We start from the raw sequence: 21,428 nt of genomic DNA, 5'->3' as shown, positions 1-21,428 counted from the left end.
CCCAATAGATGGCATTTCAAGATGTGAAAACCAAATTAGAAGAGTTCGTAAACATAACAGATGTAATTTCTCTTTTAAAAGGTCAAAACATAGGTATCATGTTGGACCAATTTGTTAATTAGTTTTATACTTTCTGAGTAGCCTAGAAGTATGTTTGTCAGATATTTAGGCAAGATAAGCTTCTTAAAGAAGTCTCCAAAGGTAGTCAATAGGCTACAAGCATAGCTAAGTGATTGGACCTTGTTGTCCAGGTAGGCTATTCTAGAGATTAGCTCTCTCACTTCAAATGCACATTAAAAAAATGCCTACTGGCTTTAAATTTTCTGGTTTCATTGAATGCTGTAGGGCTAGTAGGTAAATTCAATGCCTTTATCCTAGACTATTAATTTGTTAATTAAAATATAAACATTAGGGCCACTCTGTTATAGGCCTTTCAATACTTTTATAGGGAACAGTACTCCATCTCTTCTTAAGGAAACAATTTGAGACTCTGGAAACAATTTTAAAACATTCTAAAATATGGTACTTAGGCCTGTTTTTGTATCATTCCTAAATAGGCTTAAGACCATTTACTTTTTACCCCCCTGGTAAAATTCTAGTTAATTGACTTCTTGCTATCTTGGAAAGGGTTTAGGTTAGGAAAATAAAACTTTCAGGGATGGGTCTACAGGCTAAAATATGTCTTGGGAAGGTATTTTAAAGTACCCACCTCCACTCCTTCTCCCTCTAGAGGGCCCTGAAATTTGCCTACATCACAGGTCTATACCTATTGAAATTTTGACAAAACAACGCTTTACCTTAATTTTCAGTTACTAGTTGCTTTTTCTCTGCCTTTAGTTCTGAAAATGGAATTCCTGTTATTTAAGTAGAATTTTGAGCCATATCAATGTTTTTTTTTCAAAATTTAGGAAACATATTTGCATATCTTTAAAACCTTATAAAATGGAAGTGAGCAAAGTTATGAAGCTGAAAACAATTGTGTTGTACTTCAATTAAGCAGAAGATCTATTTTTCAAGGTTTCACTTTTATAATGCACATATTTTTAAAGGTCAGGGCCCTCTCAAGGGAGAAGGAATAGAGGTAGTTGCTTCAAAACACCTTCCCAGGACATACTTTAGTCTGTAAATTCATCCCTGAAAGTTTCATTTTCCTAACCTAAACCCTTTCTGAGATAGCAAGAAGTCAATTAACTAGAATTTTACCCCTCCCCCCTCCTAATGGACATATGTTTAGTAAATCATTTTTCTATAGTGCAAATGTTCTTTTTATTTAATAACAAACAATAAACAAACCAACTCCAGATTTAACTTACTTTAGATTGCATTATCCAGCAAATAAGGTATTATCCTGTAGGTGCTGGCTAGCAAAGATGTTGAGTCAATACATTGGCTACATTCCATTCTTAAAGCCATGGCTTAGATGACTAATCTTTTTCCAGAGCTCCCTTTAAGGCCTCCACACTACAGGTTGAGACAACTTCTTCACCTGGGGAGTTCCAGAGCCCCACAAATCTATTTGGGAGGAATTTGGGTAAATTCAAATTTGAAGCACTTTTTGAGCTACAAAAAATGACAAATTTTCAATTAAAGTATGAGTTATTGGTTGTTTTTGACAAAATAATACTATGTTTTCTCAGTGCTGTTTTCTTGGTCATTTATGACAAAATAATACTACATTTTCTCAGTGCCAAAATTATTATATTTATGTTAGGTCAAAAAGTGCTTAAATTTGAATTTGCAATAGAAGCAATTATTTTATTCATAAAGAGCATAAAAAGTGTTCACTTTATTGGTTAGTCAATTATATGAACTGTGATACATTTACCAGAATTTGTTTTGTAGTCTTGTGTTGGTTTGTTTACCAACAGACTGGTCAGGTCTAATCATATTTTGTTGCAAGGACTGAGTTTTCAGTATTTTGTAACCCATGATGACATCCCCATGCTTCCATTGATAGGAGAGGGTAGGAATCTGTAATTTCTCCAGGTGAAATGTGTAGTTTTGGCTTTTACAACCCTCTATTGATTTAGTTGCTTGCCATTGGACACTGTTGTTTTTGTTGTCTTTATTTAATTTGGTTGCCACACATACCAAATTCCAGTTATGGTTGAAGAACTCTTTTATGTTGTTTGACATCAGCTTTGGTAACCTATTGTGGAATGATTTTTTTGCAATTCCCAGGTTCTAGAGCACTTTGGAGAGAATTTACTGAGCATGAAGGTCAAACTTCAATTCTTTATCCACAAGCATACCCAGGTCTGTTTCAGCATAGGAGGAATCAATCATCTGCCCAACACTATCTATTACACACAGTTTATACAGACTTCTCACATTCCTTCTGCCAAAATGAATTGTTCTTTGTTTCTTAATGTTGAATTCTAACCTCCAGAGTTTTGCCCAGTCTGAAAGTTTGTCTAGGTCAGCTTGTAATAAGTCATGCTCTTTGGCTGTTCTTGCAGGGCTGATGATTTTTGAATCATCAGCATACAGATTCATTTTATTTTTGACAAATTGTGGGGCATTGTTGATATAGATATTAATTAAAGTTAGACCAAGGATTGTTCCCTGTGGGACTCCACTTCAGTAATATCTGAGTAAAATGCCTGACCATTTTCTCCATGCACCCTTCTGCTCTGTCTTCTATCTTTCAAGAATGCCATCACCCACTCAACAAACTCCTGGCTTACCCAAATTGCAATTAATTTGCCTGTAATCAATAATGTCAAGCCTCCCTCTACAACCTCCCAGGAAGTTCGCATTTCCTTTATGACATCCCCCCACCCTAAACAAGAACAACCTGCTTTCTGTTTAGCCCTAGGCTAGACAGAAGCATCTGTCATCCTTCATCCACAGAATATGCCCTAGTCATTTCAGCCTTTCATTGAATTTCTCTCAGAAAGTGCAATTGAACCACACTTTTTGTGCAATCTAATGCCAGGCCAGTCAGCCAGGTACCCAGAACACTCCATAGGCAGTTTCCCTGGAAAATATTTAGCAAATCTTCCTCTGGTTTTCAGAGCACCCATGCTTCAGAGTCATATTTGATCTGTATCTTCCAATATTCTAATTTTGGTTTGTAGACTTATCTTCCTATTCTTCCAAACTTTTTTTTAACTATGAAAAAACACCCTAAGCCTTGGCTATTCTACTTTCAACATCTTCACTGCTCCCACCATCTTTACTAATAATGCTACCAAGGTAAGTGAAGCTGCTCACCTGATCAATCTTTTCATTACCCAACATCACCTTTTCATCTTTTATTATTCCTAGCCTAGTGTCTGAGAAAATACCCAAGAGTTGGCCAATGATCAAGGGAGCCTGACTCAGTTCAAAAGTGTGGTCTCACTTGATGCAATTGTCCTTACTTTGTATGAAAGCAAGCAACTTGTGGGAAAAACAAGCCAAGTTGTTTTCCCAACTTAGCTTGTAAGACACTAGATTGGCTTAGTGCAAAATTCCTGACGAAGTGCAAAAATGAGCCTAGTCCTGATTGGCTGCAAAACAAATTGAATTCAAGCTGTAGAGTTTTGATGTGGCAGATCTAAGTCTTTATTGAGTGCAAAAAAGAGTATTGAAGTCCTGGTGGAAAGACCTGTTAAGTCCCGACTCAGCAAAAAAAACAGGGCTGATATTAACTGGTGCAAAAAGTCTAAGCTGCAGAATTTTGGTATAAAAAGAAGCTGGTACAAAAAGAACCCATATTTTGAATTACTGCAAAATTGACAGCTCATAAAGTGCCTGTTTTGGCACACATTTTCAAATTTTGCTTCATATGTCCTTGAGATAAACTTGGAGTGAGGGAGAAGATAGGAACTGCCCCCAAACCTCCCTTCATTTTGAGGAATATTTTTTTGATTAAATCTGTTATGTAGATGGTGTGGCTTGACGGCTCTGATCTTATTTTAGAAACTTTCCAAGTGTATTGAGAAACATTATATTTGTATGTTACCTTGAGATGGGGAATTCTCCCCTAAGGATAAGATATGTCCCGAGAACCCCTTGAATGATCATTCTTGAAGCGTTGCTATACAAAAACTAAAAACTAAGATAAGCAACAGGGAGCTGAGGTAGTCCTCCTTATATTTGAATGTTCCATTAAGCAAACAGTTCATGGTTTGCAAATCATTATTAAAGGGCAACCATTGTCAATAGAATCCAAAACTAAAAAGATAATTTTCTTTACAAAATATGCATCAACTGGGTTTACTTTTTATGCTAATTCTAATTGTACAAAATTCATTAATTTTGAATTTCTTATCTAAAGCTATTAGCATGAGAAGATTTGCATTATTTAGAAGAAGGGGTCAAACCCTCCCCGACAGGGGATTTAGTTGTATAGAGAAATTCAATGTATCGAGGATTTTGAGATTTAGGAAATTTTTAAACAGAAAAATAATGGTCGTCCCTGCTTGTTTTTATCAATTGATCCATCCAGATATTTGAATTATACCTGCACACAAAGAGATCACTTCCATCCTTGACATTGGCTTTAAAAGTTCCTAGAGAAGTTGAATATTAGTAGCCAAAAAAAACTTCTTTTGTATTTTCACTTTTGCATGATCTTTTGCGTTTTAATATTTAAATACCAAAGCCCTGTTAACAATTGATTATAATGCTTCTTTATTTTAGTATTGATGCTCTAAAGATCCTGAGTTGAACATCCGATCAGATGAGTCCACTGTCCTGGTATGGTCGAGTTGTCTCTCGTTTGATTGCTCAGGGACTCCCAACCCAACAGAGCAGCTCATCGACAATCCCCTCTCCAAACTCAGCACTAAGCGGTGCCCAGTTTGTATCTGTGGTTGCAGGCTTCCCCAAAGATCTGAAGTCTGGTAAGATGAAAAAGGGCCAAATCGGAGAGGATGCTTGGGTCATTGCTAGGAGTAAAGCAGGAGACGTTTTAGGTTGGTAATTTTTATTTATATGCCAATGTTCATTTTATCAATCTTCTAGTTAACCGTTTGTTGATTTTGAAACTTAACACAATGTGATAAACAGGTTAGTGTGAATAACAGTTTTGAGTCTTACTGTGATAGTTTCCTGGCAGATTCTACATAAGATTCCTATTTCCTAAATACTACTGCTCATACTATTCTACTGCTAGTATCTGCCTGAGACTTGCCTTCTTAAGGGTGCACAACAGACAAACATGAGAAAGCTTCCTGCTGTGAAATAAAGCTGCCTCTAAGAATTAACAAAGCCTGAATTTACCTGTGAAAATTCCCAAGATATTGGTTACTAAGGACATATTCAATTAATACGCTGTTTAAGTGTAATTTTTCCTATACTCGCTTTTTCAAAGATCTCAAGCTTAAGGTTGTAATTCCAAGATTTGGGAAAAATCCCAAGAACTGGCAGCCCGTTAAGAAATTATATTTGGCACTGCAATTTGTTTTTGTTCATATTCTGACGTGCCTCCTGGATGCCAATCCTGTCAAAAAGATATTTTTATTTAAGTGTTTACACACATGAAAGTCTAGTTCAAGTTATATGGGACAATAAATTTGCAGGATCTAGAAAATCTTGATTTATTGTCATAGTTGAATTAGTTGAAAGCCATCCAAACTAATGTGCTTAAGAATATAGTACATCAATGACACTATAACCATTGTTACTGAAGTCTGGTCGTTCTTTATGGTTGACTAGACATCTCTTTATTTATTATTAAAGGGCCTTCTGTTATTTTGCGATCCTTAGCCAATATAATAGTTCAGAAAATGAATAGGTGTGTTGCGTGAAGTTATCTATCCAAGTCTTTGGAGAGCTAAACCAGGACTGCGCCATTGATTTTCATTCCAGAAAGAGAGAGGGGGAGAGACTAAACTATAGAAGTAATTTTTAGATTGTTTTAACATTGAAAAAGCAAAAACTACTTCTTATTGGATCGAACATGGATCTTCACTTCCACCTCTCATATACATTATGTTGACTTAAACATTAAGTTGGAGCTTTGACACCTATTTCTGAAGCCGTTTAGATCTCATACTCTTGGCATGGTCAACCAACCGAAGTTACTGTTGAACAATTTTGTCAACAAGTGCTAATTGGGTCTAAAAATGTTGTAATGGTGGTAGCCGACAGAAACGTAGTCTTTCCCTCAAAGAGTTTCAATTGAATACAAACATCCAAAACCATAAATGTTACTGTTGATTAGGTTTGGTTGAATTCTGCAAGAAATTTTGAAGCCTCCCAGAGGAAGCTTCTCTGTGAAGAAGTCGGATCAGGTGAGAACTTTAATTAGGCACAACTATGTGCCTAGCGTATGTCCTATGTCCCTTACTTTCCAGTAGGGCATCACATTTAAGGACATATCTCGATGGCATAAATTTGGGAACCCTTACCGGGACTAAATCCCGGTAAGGGATTTATAAATTTCTATGATATAAATTTCCTGTTTGTATACAATTTCTTAGATTTTCCATGTTATTCACCTATTTTCCCCTATATTTCACCTATTTTTCCGAAGTTGTTACCTACCTCCATCCTGTCTGAAACGTCACCTCAAACAAAATCCTTTGTCTCTACCAGCCTATTCTGCTACAGAGCTCGGGTTGAGTTCAAACCTCGAAAATCCACAGCAAGAAAATTAGACCTCGCCAATTTTGAAATTTCACAAGAAGTCCTAAATGCAGAAACTGGCACCGATTTCTTCCTCCAAGAAGGCTATATATGGAAATTGGTTCTTACTTTCAACAAACATTTATCGAAATTCGACAACTGATTTGGAAGGTGTCCTGATAACATTTCCTAGCGAGGCAATATAGCATCCAGACCCCGAATGACGCGAATGAGCTTCGTTAAATAAAAAAACTAGGTTTTTCAACTCAAAGTAAGGAGCAGCATTAAAACTTAAGACGAACAGAAATTATTACGTATATGAAAGGGGCTGCCCCCCTCCTCAACAACTTGCTCTTCACGCTACAATTTTTCGGCACTTCAAACAAAGTTACTTATTGTTCTAATTAAACGACCCTTGTGTTTCAGGAGTTCTTTGTAAAGAATTGGAACAAATCTAAATTTTAGCGTAAAAAGCGAGATGTTGAGGAGGGCGAAACCCACCTCATATATACGCAATAATTTTGTTCGTTTTAAGTTTTAATGTTACGGTTGAAAAAAAACTTTTTTTTAGATTTAATTTTTGATCGTTTTTTAAATAACACCAGGATACCTGCCTCCACTTCCACGGAAAAATTCCCCTTCTCAAAGGAATATCCTGTGGGCAATTCAATCCAAGTGAAAATTTGCCCCGCACAATTACCCTTAACATCTCCACGCCTAAAATTGAATCGTAAAGAGAATGCAAGACATATTTCGCATAGGAATTCTAGCAAATTCACCCAGCGTAAAACTTCTCTTGAAAAGTTCAGGCCCTGGAAATTCCTTCTCCATGGAAAATTCTCCCCGTGAAAAATCCTCCCAGCAGAAAATTCGTCCTCCCCTCCCCACACGAAAAATGTATGCATACTTCCCAATAACAAATAAAACAATGGGTAAATTTTGTAACTTAAAAACCTTTTCCCAGGGGCTGTAGGGGGTCATTTTATCTCTAAAGACATAGTTATTGGGCTTTTCAACTATGCTGAAGAAAAAAGTTATATCAAAATTTTGATCAAACGATTTTGGGAAAAAAGTGGTGTGGGAGGGGGGTTAATACGATCACCTCTGAAAAAAAAAAACAACAAAGAAACAACTAACACACATCCGTAATCTTTCTTTTGGCGAAAATTAAAAAATTCCAGATATGAGCTTGAAACCTCTACAGTACGGTTCTTTGATACTCAGAATCCGATGGTTTGATTTTCGTTAGAATTCTATGACTTCGAGGGGGTCTTTCCCCCTTTTTTTGAAAATCAGACAAATTTTCTCAGGCTCGTAGCTTTTGATGGGTAAGACTAAACTTAATGAAACTAATAAATTTTGAATCGGCGATATTAAGGCAATTCTTATGATATATCTATTGTTTTCAAAATTCCATTTTTTAAGGTTTCGGTTACTATTGAGCCGGGTCACTCCTTACAGTTCGTTACCACGAACTGTTGAATTCGAGTCCGTTACCAAAAGTATTGTATTCATAAAACTTTACAGTTTCACAATATGTAATTAAAAAAATAGAAAAGTTTTTTTTTTTTAAAAGTAAGGGGCAAGTTTGGGACTTAAGACAAATATAAATTACTCTGTATATAAGGGTGACTGCCCCTTCTCTAGAACTCGCTCATTAAACAGAAGTTTTTTAGTGCTTTGAAAAATCTTATCTTTCCAGTTGCATATTTTCTTTAAAAAAATGAAAAAAGCCCAAACTTCACAGTAAACAGTTAGGAGCTAAGGAGGAGACAGTCCCCTTCATACAAAGAAAAATCTGTTAAATTATGTTTCAAATCTGTTCCTTGCTTTTATTTGAAAAGCTCTTTTTTTATTTAATTTCTGATTGTTTTGCAAATCATACCCAGGCCTAACCAAGATATAATTTGAAGTACCGGTCTCTTAAATCCCTGGTTAATTGCTTTTAAAACATGTGAATCAGTAATTGTACGTTGATTAGAACCGAACTACGTTTAAATCTGCAATATCAATTTTGGATAAAAATTGAATATACTTAAAAAATTAGCGGTAATAGTAATTTTGGTAATAATTCTTTGTTAATATTACTATTTAAGAATTTCAGATGGATGAAAAGGAATATTTTTCTTAGTTTGATGGAAATTCTTTGAGACTTTTGATCTTCTACATAACTCAAATCATCACAACCTCTACAAGATGATTTTCTTATCGATAATACATTACATACATTTCTTTAAATACATTAAAGTAATTCATACATATAGAAAAAGAAAATAACACCATTGCTGAAAACTGAGTTACTAGCAGTATTTGACATCCCAAAGAAGTTTCCTGGCGGAGCTGATGATGACCTGCCTTGCCTTTTCCACCTCTGTGCTGGTAGATATGGGAATGTAACATTTTAGCTGTATAGAGAAGCAATTGAATTCATTCCTACTCCCGCCTTACCTCTTTAAACATTTAACTTAAACCTCATGAAGGGTAAGCAGTTTGTCCTTTAAAATGTTCTTTTTAGAAATCTACCATACCCTTAACCTAAACAATTACTCACCCCCTCTCATTATAGCTAATACGCAACTACAATAAACAAACGTAACCTAATTTCATCAAACAGTTCGTGGTAGTAAGGAGCGACCCTGCTCAATAGTAACTGAAACTCTAAAAAATGGAATTTTGATACCAATAGTTACATCAAAAGAATCGCATTTTAATGCTGATTTTAAATATATAAGTTTCATCAAGATCAGTTATACCCATCAAAAGTTACCCACCTGAGAAAATTTGCCTCATTTTAGAAAATAGGGAGAAACACCCCCTTAAAGTCATAGAATCTTAACGAAAATCACACCATAAGATTCAGCGTATCAGAGAACCCCATTGTAGAAGTTTCAAGCTCCTAGCTGCAAAAATGTCGAATTTTGTATTTTTTGCCAGAAGACAGATCACGGATGCGTGTTTATTTGTTTTTTTTTTTTTTTTTTTTGTTTTTTTTCCCAGGGGTGATCGTATCGACCCAGTGGTCCTAGAATGCTGCGAGAGGGCTCATTCTAACGGAAATGAAAAGTTCTAGTGCCCTTTTTAAGGGACCAAAAAAATTGGAGGGCACCTAGGCCCCCTCCCACGCTAATTATTTTCCCAAAGTCAACGGAAAACCGAAAAACCTCGAAGTCGAAAAACCTTATAACTATGTCTTTGGGGACGACTTACTCCCCCACAGTCCCCGTGGGAGGGACTACAAGTTACAAACTTTGACCAGTGCTTACATATAGTAATGGTTATTGGGAAGTGTACAGACGTTTTCAGGGGGATTTTTTGGTTGGGGGAGGGATTGAGAAGAGGGGGATATGTTGGGGGAACTTTCCATCGAGGAATTTGTCATTGGGGAATAAAATTTCCATGAAGAGAGCGCAGGATTTTCTAGCATTATTTAAAAAAAAAACAATGAAAAAATAAATATGAAAGTTTTTTCAACTGGAAGTAAGGAGCAGCATTAAAACTTAAAACGAACAAAAATTATTACGTATATGAGGGGCTCACCTCCTCCTAATACCTCGCTCTTTACGCTAAAGTATTTTTAGTAATTTCAACTATTTATTCTACGGCTTTTGTGATTCGGGGGTCATTCTTAATGAATTGGGACAAAATTTAAGCTTTAGTGTAAAGAACGAGGTACTGACGAGGGGGTGAACCCCTCGTATACGTAATAAAAACCCGAGAATACAAAAGTTCGTTACGTAAGCTAATTTATAAGTTACGTATATCTTTTGCTAATAAAAACATTCGTAAAAAATTCAAAGTTCTAGTTACCTTTTTAAGTAACCGAAAAATCGGAGGGCAACTAGGCTTCCTCCCCCACTTCTTTTTTTTTCCAAACTCATTCGATCGAAACTATGAGAAAGCCATTTATCCAAAAAAAATAAATATGCAAATTTTGTTTTAATTATTCCTCTGCAGAGAGCCAAAGTCAAAACATGCATTGATTCAAAAACGTTCAGAAATTAAATAAAAAAAACAAGTTTTTTTTAACGGGAAGTAAGGAGCGACATTAAAACTTAAAACGAACAGAAATTACTTCGTATATGAAAGGGCTGCTTCCTCATCAACACCCCGCTCTTTACGCTAAAGTTTGACTCTTTCCCTTAATTCTACTTTTTAAAACAGTAAAAAACTTTAGCGTAAAGAGCGGGGCGTTGATGAGGAAGCACCCCTTCATATACGAAGTAATTTTTGTTCGTTTTAAGTTTTAATGTCGCTCCTTACTTCCCGTTAAAAAAACTTGCCATCGTGTGGCATTACTTCTTTTGTAATTGGGAAGCCTAGAATATAGTTATTGATACTTTTAAATCAATTAGCTTCTCAGAATTTTAAATTGATTGCAAATTCGTCCTCTTTGGGATGAAGTGGTAGTTTGGTGCCCTAAAATAGCTGAAAACAAGATTTTCTCCTGACCTAATGTGTATGGTCACTTAAAAAAGAGCTTTAAATTTACGTTTGAATTAACTCCCTCCCAATTATCTTGGACGTTCGGTCTTATACAATCACCCCTGGAAAAAAAACAAAACAAATAAACATACATCGACGATGTTACTCCTGAAAAAAAAGCGAAATTCCACACTTTGAAGATAGGGGCTTGACACCTCTACGGTAGGGTTCTCTCATATGATGTATCTAATAAAGGGATTTCCAATAAGATCGCTTGCTTTTTTGGGGTGTTTTCCCTTTCTTTCAAAAATCAGGCTAATTTTCTCAGAATTTTGGTCTTGGGTGGGTAACAATAAACTGAAAGAACTTTATACATTTAGAATCAACGTAGAAAGCCAATACTTCGGTGTAGCAATTGTCATGAGAATTCCATTTCTAATGTTGGTGAATATTGGTCCAAGTCACTTTACTGCCAGTTTGTTTTAACACAAACTATTTGATAAAATTCTCTTATGACGAATTTTTATTTTTGAACCTGTTCAATTTATTTAGTTGAATAGGGCAATAAAAACAAAGAGGGTTAATTTGACAGCTGGGTAGTAAGTATACATTTTGTTTTTCTTTTTCATTTTTTTTTTTTTTATTTTTTTTTTATATTTTATTTTTTTTTAATGTCTGACTATATAAGGAATTTAAGTTCGAGGGGGGGGATTGTCCCGTTTTGAAATAGGTACATATAACATCGCCGTTATAGATTTAAACCGTGGTATCTATGCAGGAAGGATGATTTTTAAGTATCTCTACTCCCTCTGTAAACTTAGAAGCTCTGTAAACTCTGTCCTTAGAAAATATTCTAAGGCGTTGAAAATTGCACGAAGACAAGTCTACATTTGTTACAATCTACGGAAGTAATAAATCTTTCTGTAATTTTGGTTTGAGTTTGGTTTTCTTTTTGATTGAGATTGATTAAATATATTATTAATGAAATTAATTGATCCATTTACCAGGATTCCTTGTCGTTTAAAATTTACTGTGTTTTGTTACATTTTGCATGCAATTTAATGTCTCTTTTTATTTGAAAGTTTGTTCATGAAAGTATTTAAAAGTAAACGTGTTCTTACCAAAAAATTCCCCGAAATATATTCCATGTCACCCAATCACCACTAATATTTTTTAATCCAAGCCAGATTAAATTTGTGATTGCCATAACCGGAACAGATCCGCTATCTTTTGGGGAGTTGTGGGGGGGGGGGGGTAATTCGGAAAAATTAGAAAAACGAGGTATTTTTAACTTACGAATGGGTGATCAGATCTTAATGAAATGTGATATTTAGAAGGACTTCGTGTCTCAAAGCTCTAAATCCCGACAGGATCTGGCGATATTGGGGGAGGGGGAAACCGGAAATCTTGGAAAACGTTTGGAGTGTAGATATCGGGATGAAACTTGATGGGTAGAATAAGCATATGTCCTAGATACGTTATTGACATAACTGGGCCGGCTCCGCTCTTTTTTGGGGGGTTGGGGGGATTTACTAGTTTGGGCACTTCCAAATAAGCTAGGACGATGAAAGCTGGCGGGCGTATCAGGGACCAGACTAGATTAAATTAGAATTAGTCTCTTCCTTGATTCGACCATCTGGGGGGGGAGTGAGCGAACAAGATATCGATAAAACAAATGATTTTTCTTCTTATGTATGGTTTGTGGTCTTGGGGTATGATTCGTGCCTAGGGTAAGAGAGGTCTCAGGTTCGACTCTCGGACCACCCCAATTTTTGCATGCAGAAGATCCGAAGCTAGATACTAAGATGTCTAGATACTAGATTTCTAAGAGGAATTTCGCTCATCAGCTTAACTATACTATATCGGGTTATTTTTCTTACAAGAACACTTACTGAAATTCAGGCGTTATTTTTCTTACAAGTCTCGATGAAATCTTGCGACCTTTTGTCTTTTCCGAAAGAAAATAATTTGTCTTTAATTAAGGCGTTTCTAATTTATCTTCTTGATACGGGATAGCTTTTAAGCATTTTCGGAGGTCTCACTTTAACTGCTGTTTTAAATGTGCGGGAATAATATCAACTTAAACCCGGCGCTTTTTCGGAAACTAGAACACTAGATACATGGTCAATATAGCGATCGCTGAAAGCTGGTAGGCCCATCAGAAATCCGACCAGATTAAATTAGAAATAGTCGCTTCCCCGATTTAACCATCTGGTGGGCGGGGGGGGGGAGTGGAAGGACGGTTAGTTCGGAAAAATTAGGTATTTTTAACTTACGAACGGGTTATCGGATCTTAATCAACTTTGGTATTTAGAAGGACATCGTGTCTCAGATCTCATATTTTAAATCCTGACAGGACCAGGTGACATTGGGGGGAATGGAGAGAGAAAACGGAAATCTTGGAAACGCTTAGAGTGGATCGTAATGAAACTTGGTGGGAAGAAGCTCTTGGCTCTTCCGAACTCGTCACAAGTGCCATATGAGCTTTTGGCTTTTGTTGAAAATTATTTCTTAGGAATCTAGGAGAGGTACAAAATTTCGATATCTGGCTATTAAAAAGATAATTCTACATTTGAAAGGACTCTGACATAACATAATCATTAAGATGTTCAATTTTGAAATTAAGAATTTCCCGCCTTGCCTCTTTTCTATGATAGTTGAAAGGTCAAGAATGTTCTTTTTTCTAGAAAAATAAAAAAGAATTTCTAAGAGGAATTTCGCTCATCCGCTTAACTATACTATATCGGGGAAAAAACTGAATTTTTACCTCTTAACGCTTCCAAACTATGGCCCTTAGCTGGTGAAAATAAAAAATCGAGTTTTTTTTTTACCGTGGATATCTGGCTGTTAAATATTGAATAAGCTTATTTATGAGTAAAAATAAAGAAATGGAAATTTATGAAATTCGTTAATTATAGTAAAAATTTGGAGTCAAATTCGCGATATTGGTCGCGATGCATATTGAAAAACAGATGTGTCCAAATAAACAAAAAGTATAAAATATTTACAGGAAGGTTTAATAACAGTGGGAGGTGTATAAAAACATACCAATTAATTTTTATAGATGAAAACTGTAAAACTACCCTGAAACCAACTTGGCATTCAGTTAAGTGTCATAGATTTTATCATTTAGGATTACTCCCTTGAATATTCAATTTGATAAAACTCGTTTATATTATGCATTATCGAGTCTTAAAATGATCCTGAGCTTTTTTGTTTTGTATCATTATCTTTTATAGATGATTTTTAAGAACAGAGCGCCGATAATTTATACCTTTATTGTATTTAGTTTGTAATTTATACCGAAAATTTATACCTTTATTGTATTTAGTTTGTAATTTGTGGTCAAGAATTAAGTAGTTTCTGCTATTTACTTTTCATTTTGTCTGTCTTTTCGAAGCTATTCTATTTATTTTGTGGTAAATTGCAAATGTTACTGAAGATGGTTGTTCGGGTAGTGTGTTAACAATAAGTCATTTATTTATTTAATTTGTAATAAGTACTCCACTGTTTGCCGTTCCAGCTCGAATTTATTTCAGAATTTGTACTTGCTCTAACTTATGTGTAAAAGGTTTTGAATTCCAAATTTTTACATTCTCTGTGTGATAAATGGAATAATTTGTCCTGGGTGAACTCAGTGCCAGTAGTGGATATGTCTGGATTAACGAGTTCTAGGCGTTTACCCCCGGGAAACACCCCCTCTCGGAAATCACTCCGCCCACACTGCGGAAAATAGAGTTTTCAAATTGGAGAATTTTATTTGAATTGTGTTTTCTTTAGTTTAGTTGAGAAGTGTAAGGAAAGTGAAAAAGAGGAATTCACACACCACAAGTACCTTTAAAATTTAGAAAAAAACCGCAGTTCAATTTTTGTTGAAAATACTTCCATGAAGTTCTGCAATTTTTGGCAGTAGTGAGTGCCAAATTAAAAAAAAAAAAAAAAAATCGAAAAAATAAATTTCGGTGAAAAATCATCAAAATTAAGCTTAAAAACATTTGGCATCGAATAGTTGAAGGTGTAGCTTTCCTTTGAAAGCATAGTTGCATTAATAAATAAATGAAACCCAAAACGAACGGAAATTACAATAGATAACCTAGTCAAACTGGAAGTGAGTAAAAATTAACAGTATTTGGGCTGACAACCCCATGCCTTCTCAAGACCAGAATATAATTTGTACTTTACTAAATATATATATATATATATATATATATATATATATATATATATATATATATATATATATATATATATATATATATATATATATATATATATATATATATATATAAAACAAATAACCGTAGGTTGTCAGCTCGACATACATTTACTGATATTTATTCCTTAAAGTCTTAATAATTCTTTATTTATTAAAGCAAAAAAAGTGAAAACTTTGGAAATCTATTTTGTTTTCAGTAAAGTGCATATTATGTTCTGTTCTTAAGAAGGTATGGGAGTAGTCACCACTACTCATCCTAGCTTGTTTTGAGTTTAACTCAATAAACGCTAGAGGAAATTTTTGTGTAATAAAAAGGGAAGTGTCACCTCGCATAACTTATTCCGTATAGGAGGGGGACTGTTCTTTCCTTATTCACACCTCCACCTTATGGTTGCCTAAACTTCGGAGTGTGCTCGTTAGATCAGAAATTGAGAATTCTAGTCTTTTTGTAAGTCCAAAGGGATTGGAGAACAACCAGCCCCTGGGGGGATATTTTCCGAGGGGGAGGGGTAAACACTGGATTAACGACCCCTTTGACCGTAACAACTCTTCAGGAGTTGTAAGTAAATAAAAGAAAAAATATTTTTACACCTTCTGGGAAAAAAAGAATAAAACGGTTCTGTTTTATTAAAGTAAAATTTTGCTTTTAAAGTTTTGGATGTTAAATTTGGCTTGAATGAATTTATTTAGTGATTCAACTTACAAAAAGTATTTCACTTTCTATTCTAAAGCTAAACACTATGGACAAAAAGAAAAAAAAAAAATTAGCCTTACGGCATTTCACGACTAACAAAGAAACAAAACTAAACATCTAAAATAAACTACAAAACACATAATTTTGTACATACAATCTAACTAAACAAGAGAAAACAAAAACAAAAAGACAAACTAAATAATACACACTGAATTCCGTTATCAGACATAAAAAAAAATCCACATATTTTTAAATAAGATTATAACCCCAAATCCAAACGTTTAGTTTTTCTTATGTATTCCAGTAAAATATTTCTAACATTCCTAAATTTAAAAATCAAATCGAGATTAAACGGAAAAGGAACATTGATACTATTAAGGTGAAATATTAATTCTAAACGTTCACGAACAAAAATAGGGCACTCAAAAAGAAAATGGGAACAAGTTTCATTTACACCGCAAAGGCACAACTCCGTATCAATTTTGTTTATTCGGTGAAGAAAGAAATTTAGCCTGCAATGACCCGTAATAATCTGCGTCAGATGGTAGGAGGGCTGAACTTTGCAAACAGCTAATAAATCTTCTGTTGAAGCAAAAAAGCGAATTGACCAAGAACTAACTTTATTCTTAAATTCTTCATACCATCGTCCGTAAAGTATATTTTTCAATGCCTTTCTATTAATATGAAAAGTTGAAGTATGGATTTCTCGTACTGTCGAAAGGCCTAAGATATCTACTAATGATTCATCAGTGAAAGTACTATGATTGGATGAGCGTTTAGAAAGGGGGAATTCAGGAGAAGTGAAATTTGGCCAGTGACTATTTGGCTTTGGCATCATGAATTTTGCATTGTGGAAATCTGTATAATTAATGTGCATTATGGCGCTGAACTTGAATATGGTCAACAGGATGTAGTGCACTGCCTTTGCATATTTGCTCCGGCATTTGCATTAAATTATGCTTTCCATTGTCTCTTTACTTAGGCCAGTGGAAGTTAATGTCTGGGTATTTTTTTTAATGTAATCTTTCCATGCTGGGTATATTTTTATATTGATCTACAAGCTTTTATATTGGATGGATTAATCTTAATCTCATCTGCTGGTCGTCTATTAAAATAGTCATATTGGCCCATCCTCTCCCTGAAATATGCCTAATAATCCCGATATTTGGGCCACGAGATCCACTGTTCTCAACCATAAAACCCCTTCCCCTCCCCAAAAAGTATCATCAATCCTTGTCATGTGTGTTTTGGCTGTGTGAGCCTGTGGGTCTTAATATGGTATACTTCTAAGAGAATGCAAGGTTCTCGAGAACCCTTCTTAGCAAAATTCTGGCTATGTTACTAACCCATATTCGCTTTGATTTTGACATACACAGAGCTACACCCAAGTAAACTTTGTCCAAGACTTTTAGACAGATGATCTTTACAGTCCAGACCAAAGACTATGGATAGCTTTTTTTTAAAAGCGTAATAATAAAGCAAGATCAGTTTTATTAGTGCCACTGGCTAAATTACTGTAATAATAAGTTTCTGATCTTAGTTTTTGCATTCTTAATGGCATCGGATTTATGACGCTTCTTGACTACTAAGGTACTTGCGTCGGCCCTCTGAGTTTGCTGCTACATATGGGTTCCATCTCTGGGGCTCGGGTTATCAAGCTATGATCAAACCCTCTGCGCCATCACAGAACTATTAGTTTAGTTTTAAGAAAATCACAATTGAAAAGTTTAGAAAATGCCAAGAAATACCACATGCTAGACGGAGTTGGTGTTTTTTGTTCAATACTAGCGCCAGTTTCCACTCCTACAAGTTGCCAATATTCTTTGATCCAGCCACTAGTAAGCTTCAAAGTTTTACATATCGGAGTGACAAATATTACCCTCAGTTTTCGACATTGTTTAGCAGCATCACACGTGATCTGCCACGCTTGGCCTTTGACATGGCAATGTTTACTTTTCCCTATAATCGTCATTTTACAGTGTTTGTGTATATCTTATGTTGAGGGTGACAACCGGCTGTTCACTTTGGGCTATGGTGGTTTTACAGCTTTTGCCAGTTGGGCTTTCTCCTATTTGATTTTGATATACTCTCAGGGCTAAGAAACATTTCAAGGAGTGACTTTGGCAAAATTTTACTGTACGTTTAAAATCACGGAGCGCAGTTAGGTGCTTATTATAAGTACATATCGATTTTTGATGTGTATTTTAGGCTTATAAGATCCATGTTCTTTCTTTATGGATCGTTTAGCTATTTTCAGTATGAAGATACATTCTGTGGTGTGGCAAAGATAAACATAAAAAAGAGATGGAATCAGAAAATGGATCTGGTTTTCCTAGCCAAATTCAGGAAGTAATGTGTAGCTTGTCCACTAACCTTAGTACTCAAGTTTTGTAATAATTTTGCGAAATTTGGGTGCGTTTTCTTATGAATTATTCAAATTGCTTAGAGGAGTTTCCTTATTTTGTTCTGCATGCTAAATTCAAAAGAGTAATCAGGTATTGCTGGTACCCTTAGTTTTTACCCAATAATTGTTACAGTTAAAAATTCTTTATATTTTTTTTATTCAGAACATGTAATTACCATAAAAAAAATTTCTATTTTTTTTTAACACCCAAATCAAAATAAAATATATATTGCGTAAAAGTGAGGATGATCGCAGACCTAGATTACAAGGTATTTGTCCCCTTCCGTCCTCGGATCTGTTTAGAATCATCAATGACTGTCAAGTCACTTTCATTCTAATAAAGATATAATTACCTAGTAACATATTTTAAGTGATTCAATTTGTTAATTCACATTTATTTATTGGAAAATTAGCCCTCCCTCCTGGAAAAATCCCCTGATTCTGTCCTCATCTTAGTATCAAAATTTATGAACTTGTTTTTACCAGCCAAAAAGTATTTCGTAGGAAGTCCTGTTCCCTAGTTAAAAGGTCAAGGCCACATCAAAGAGACTGAAAGTAAAAAACTTGCCAAGAATGTAGTATCTGTCCGTTGTTTCATTGCATTCAATTATTTCTTAGTTTTTTGGTGACTCGTTCCTGGAACATCTTAAAGTTATGAAATACTAGATGCTTATCCATAAAAAAAGACGCTATATATATGAAAAAGAGTTAGTAACTTCAACCTTCTCCGGTCTGAGCTTGTAATTTACGCTGTTACATTAACCTGGAAGGGGGAGTGGGAGTTAAGGGGCGAATCTGTCCCTATGTTTTGTCGGAAGACCCTCTTTATTTCAAAGTCTGGAAATAGACCAAAAACTGCCTTTCCAGAAACCCTCGTCGTTCTTGATACATCTTCTGCAGTTCCAAAATATTTGAGCATGTACACCTATGATTAAAATCTCCTTAATACGGGTAGTTTCTAATCAAACCCATAGTCAGAGAGGAGGGTTCCTATAAGATTGTCCCAACCTTCTCCCCCTACCCTAGAAAGTTTATGGGAAAAAACTCTTTAGTCGTGTTTCAATACCCTCCTCCTCCTCCCCAGGGCATGTGGCCAACTATGAGATGCGTTTGCTGAACCACTTAAAATGCTTGTACAACTGCTTTTGTAAGGTTCTTAACGAATCGGAGAAAAAAAAAGGTTCATGAAACTTAAATTTTTATTGTACAATTTAAGAACGTAGGTATATTATTGATCAAATAAAAAGTGAACTTGGTATTAGCGACACGTTTTATTTCATTCAATATAATTTGCTACCATTCCTGTAAAATTGTCGGCAAATGGGATGTTTATTGTAGTGCGTTTTTCTTTTTGGCATTGTAGTCAATATTCTTTGCCAATAGACTTTGTTTTGTATGAGTAATTCTAAGAATATCTTCTGTATTACGAACACTAAGGGAATGAACAAGTTAACGAAAAATTTTAGAACACATTTACTTTCTATTTTGGCTTTGAAAATTCATAACACTGTATGTTGGTACACATTTTTATAAAAATAACGAGCCTTAGCTTGTTAGTTGCTATTCTTTAAATTCGTAGGACCAGTAATTGTGCTTATTTTACTAAATGAGTGAAGTAATTAAAAAGAGGTTGATAGATACTTCTTCTTACCTTTGCATTACACTGCCTTTCCTTTGCTGTAATTAACTTTTGATTTAGATTAAAATTAATTCTTTAACAGGAGTTGCAGACGGAGTTGGAGGCTGGAGACAATATGGAGTTGATCCTGGTCTGTTTTCATCTGGTCTGCTTAGAGCTGTTGATAATTTAGTTAGTTTAGGCATGATTACTCCTTCAAGACCAGCAAGTTTACTCGCTTCAGCGTTTCGTGAACTTAGAAACTCTAAGATGCAAGTTGTTGGTAAGTACCGTTACTTATAAGTTTTAATTAAAGAATCAATTAATTAGGTCGCCAAAAAAATTTTATGGAGGATTAAGCAAATGCCGTATCCTGGTGAGGGGGGGCTAGGGTGTTTTACCCCCCTCCCTTCCTCCGAAATGTTTGTTTGACTCGGAAAACGTAACAAAAATGAATATAAACAAATTTTCTTCTTATTGAGCCCCCCGAAAATATCCTGGATACGGCCCTGAATCAAGCATCATCAGAGCAACACAGTGGGATCCAACGGTTCTGTCTCAGTTAGTTATTTTTCCGGCTCTGTTAGCAATTTTTGTTATCTGGTATTGCTTTAGTGATTGTAAGATTGTATCTACAGCAAACTAAACTCACTGAAGATCGCAGTCAGGATGATTGATTTTACGGAGATTGACTTGGGCCGTAATGAAAATGAAACACTAACGGCTAAATTTGAAAGTAAACTGTTGCAAAAATTGTTGTTTTAGCTACCAATATAAACGATAATAATTCTGTAAAGTAGCACCATAATAAGTGTAAATAATAATTCACTATCTCCTGACCACCTTGCTGCCAACGGTCCCGATCAAAACTAGCCTACAAATGCTCACGGTGCTCTGGTCCCCATATGAACTCCAGTAAATCACCTTGCAGTAACATCCCCAAGAGTGCAAATTGTAGTGGAGATCATATTGCTTACAGTTTTTGTTGCTCCAGGCTAAAGGCTCTTGCTAATTCCAAAGTTCCACGACCTTCTCGCTTGCAATCATGAATAAGTATAAGGTCTCAGTGTGCTCTTTCAACATCAATGGGACAAAGGATAAAGTGCTAAGCCTTGATGAGAAACTAGCTAATCATGGTGTTGTTCTCTTACAAGAACACCTGCTCCCAAGCTGCAATGTAAACTTTCTAAGGCGAAGTTCACAACATGCTGTTTTCAGCACGAATACCCTTCGTACCCGAGGCAGGCCTTCTGGCGGTCTTGCCTGTATAATGAAGCGATCTTTGCCTAGCTATTTGTCTCCTAGCTGCTACCAATCCTCTGAACACTATCTTGCAATCTGGCTTGCAGACGTGATCCTAATCAACGCCTATTTGCCCCATGATAGAAGATCTGTTCCAGTTATGCGAATGTCTGCAACAAATTAAAGACTCATATCTGGTATTGAGCGTTTTGGATACAAATGAGTGATTATAGGCGACCTAGACTGTGACATTACCGTTTCCTCGACACATAAG

The 21,428-nt window shown here is 35.4% G+C and overlaps 1 protein-coding gene across 6 annotated transcripts in view; it reads left to right on the top strand.

Moving 5' to 3' along the window:
* The window catches only part of LOC136032249 (protein phosphatase PTC7 homolog), a 38,388-nt gene continuing 16,960 nt past the window's right edge, over positions 1–21,428 (top strand). Inside the window, exons 1-3 of one of the 6 annotated variants that reach the window (XM_065712484.1) lie at positions 1–62; positions 4,630–4,904; positions 20,016–20,195. In XM_065712484.1, the coding sequence (XP_065568556.1) occupies positions 4,670–4,904; positions 20,016–20,195 (415 nt within the window). In that variant the 5' untranslated portion in view covers positions 1–62; positions 4,630–4,669. Of the gene's footprint in view, positions 202–230; positions 252–4,629; positions 4,905–20,015; positions 20,196–21,428 lie in introns of those variants that run through there. The other 5 variants (XM_065712480.1, XM_065712482.1, XM_065712483.1 and 2 more) reach the window with 5 other exon arrangements.

This window comes from Artemia franciscana, chromosome 10, assembly GCF_032884065.1.
Source record: "Artemia franciscana chromosome 10, ASM3288406v1, whole genome shotgun sequence".
Classification (NCBI taxonomy): domain Eukaryota; kingdom Metazoa; phylum Arthropoda; class Branchiopoda; order Anostraca; family Artemiidae; genus Artemia; species Artemia franciscana.
This window is presented reverse-complemented; position numbering and strand designations above follow the sequence as displayed.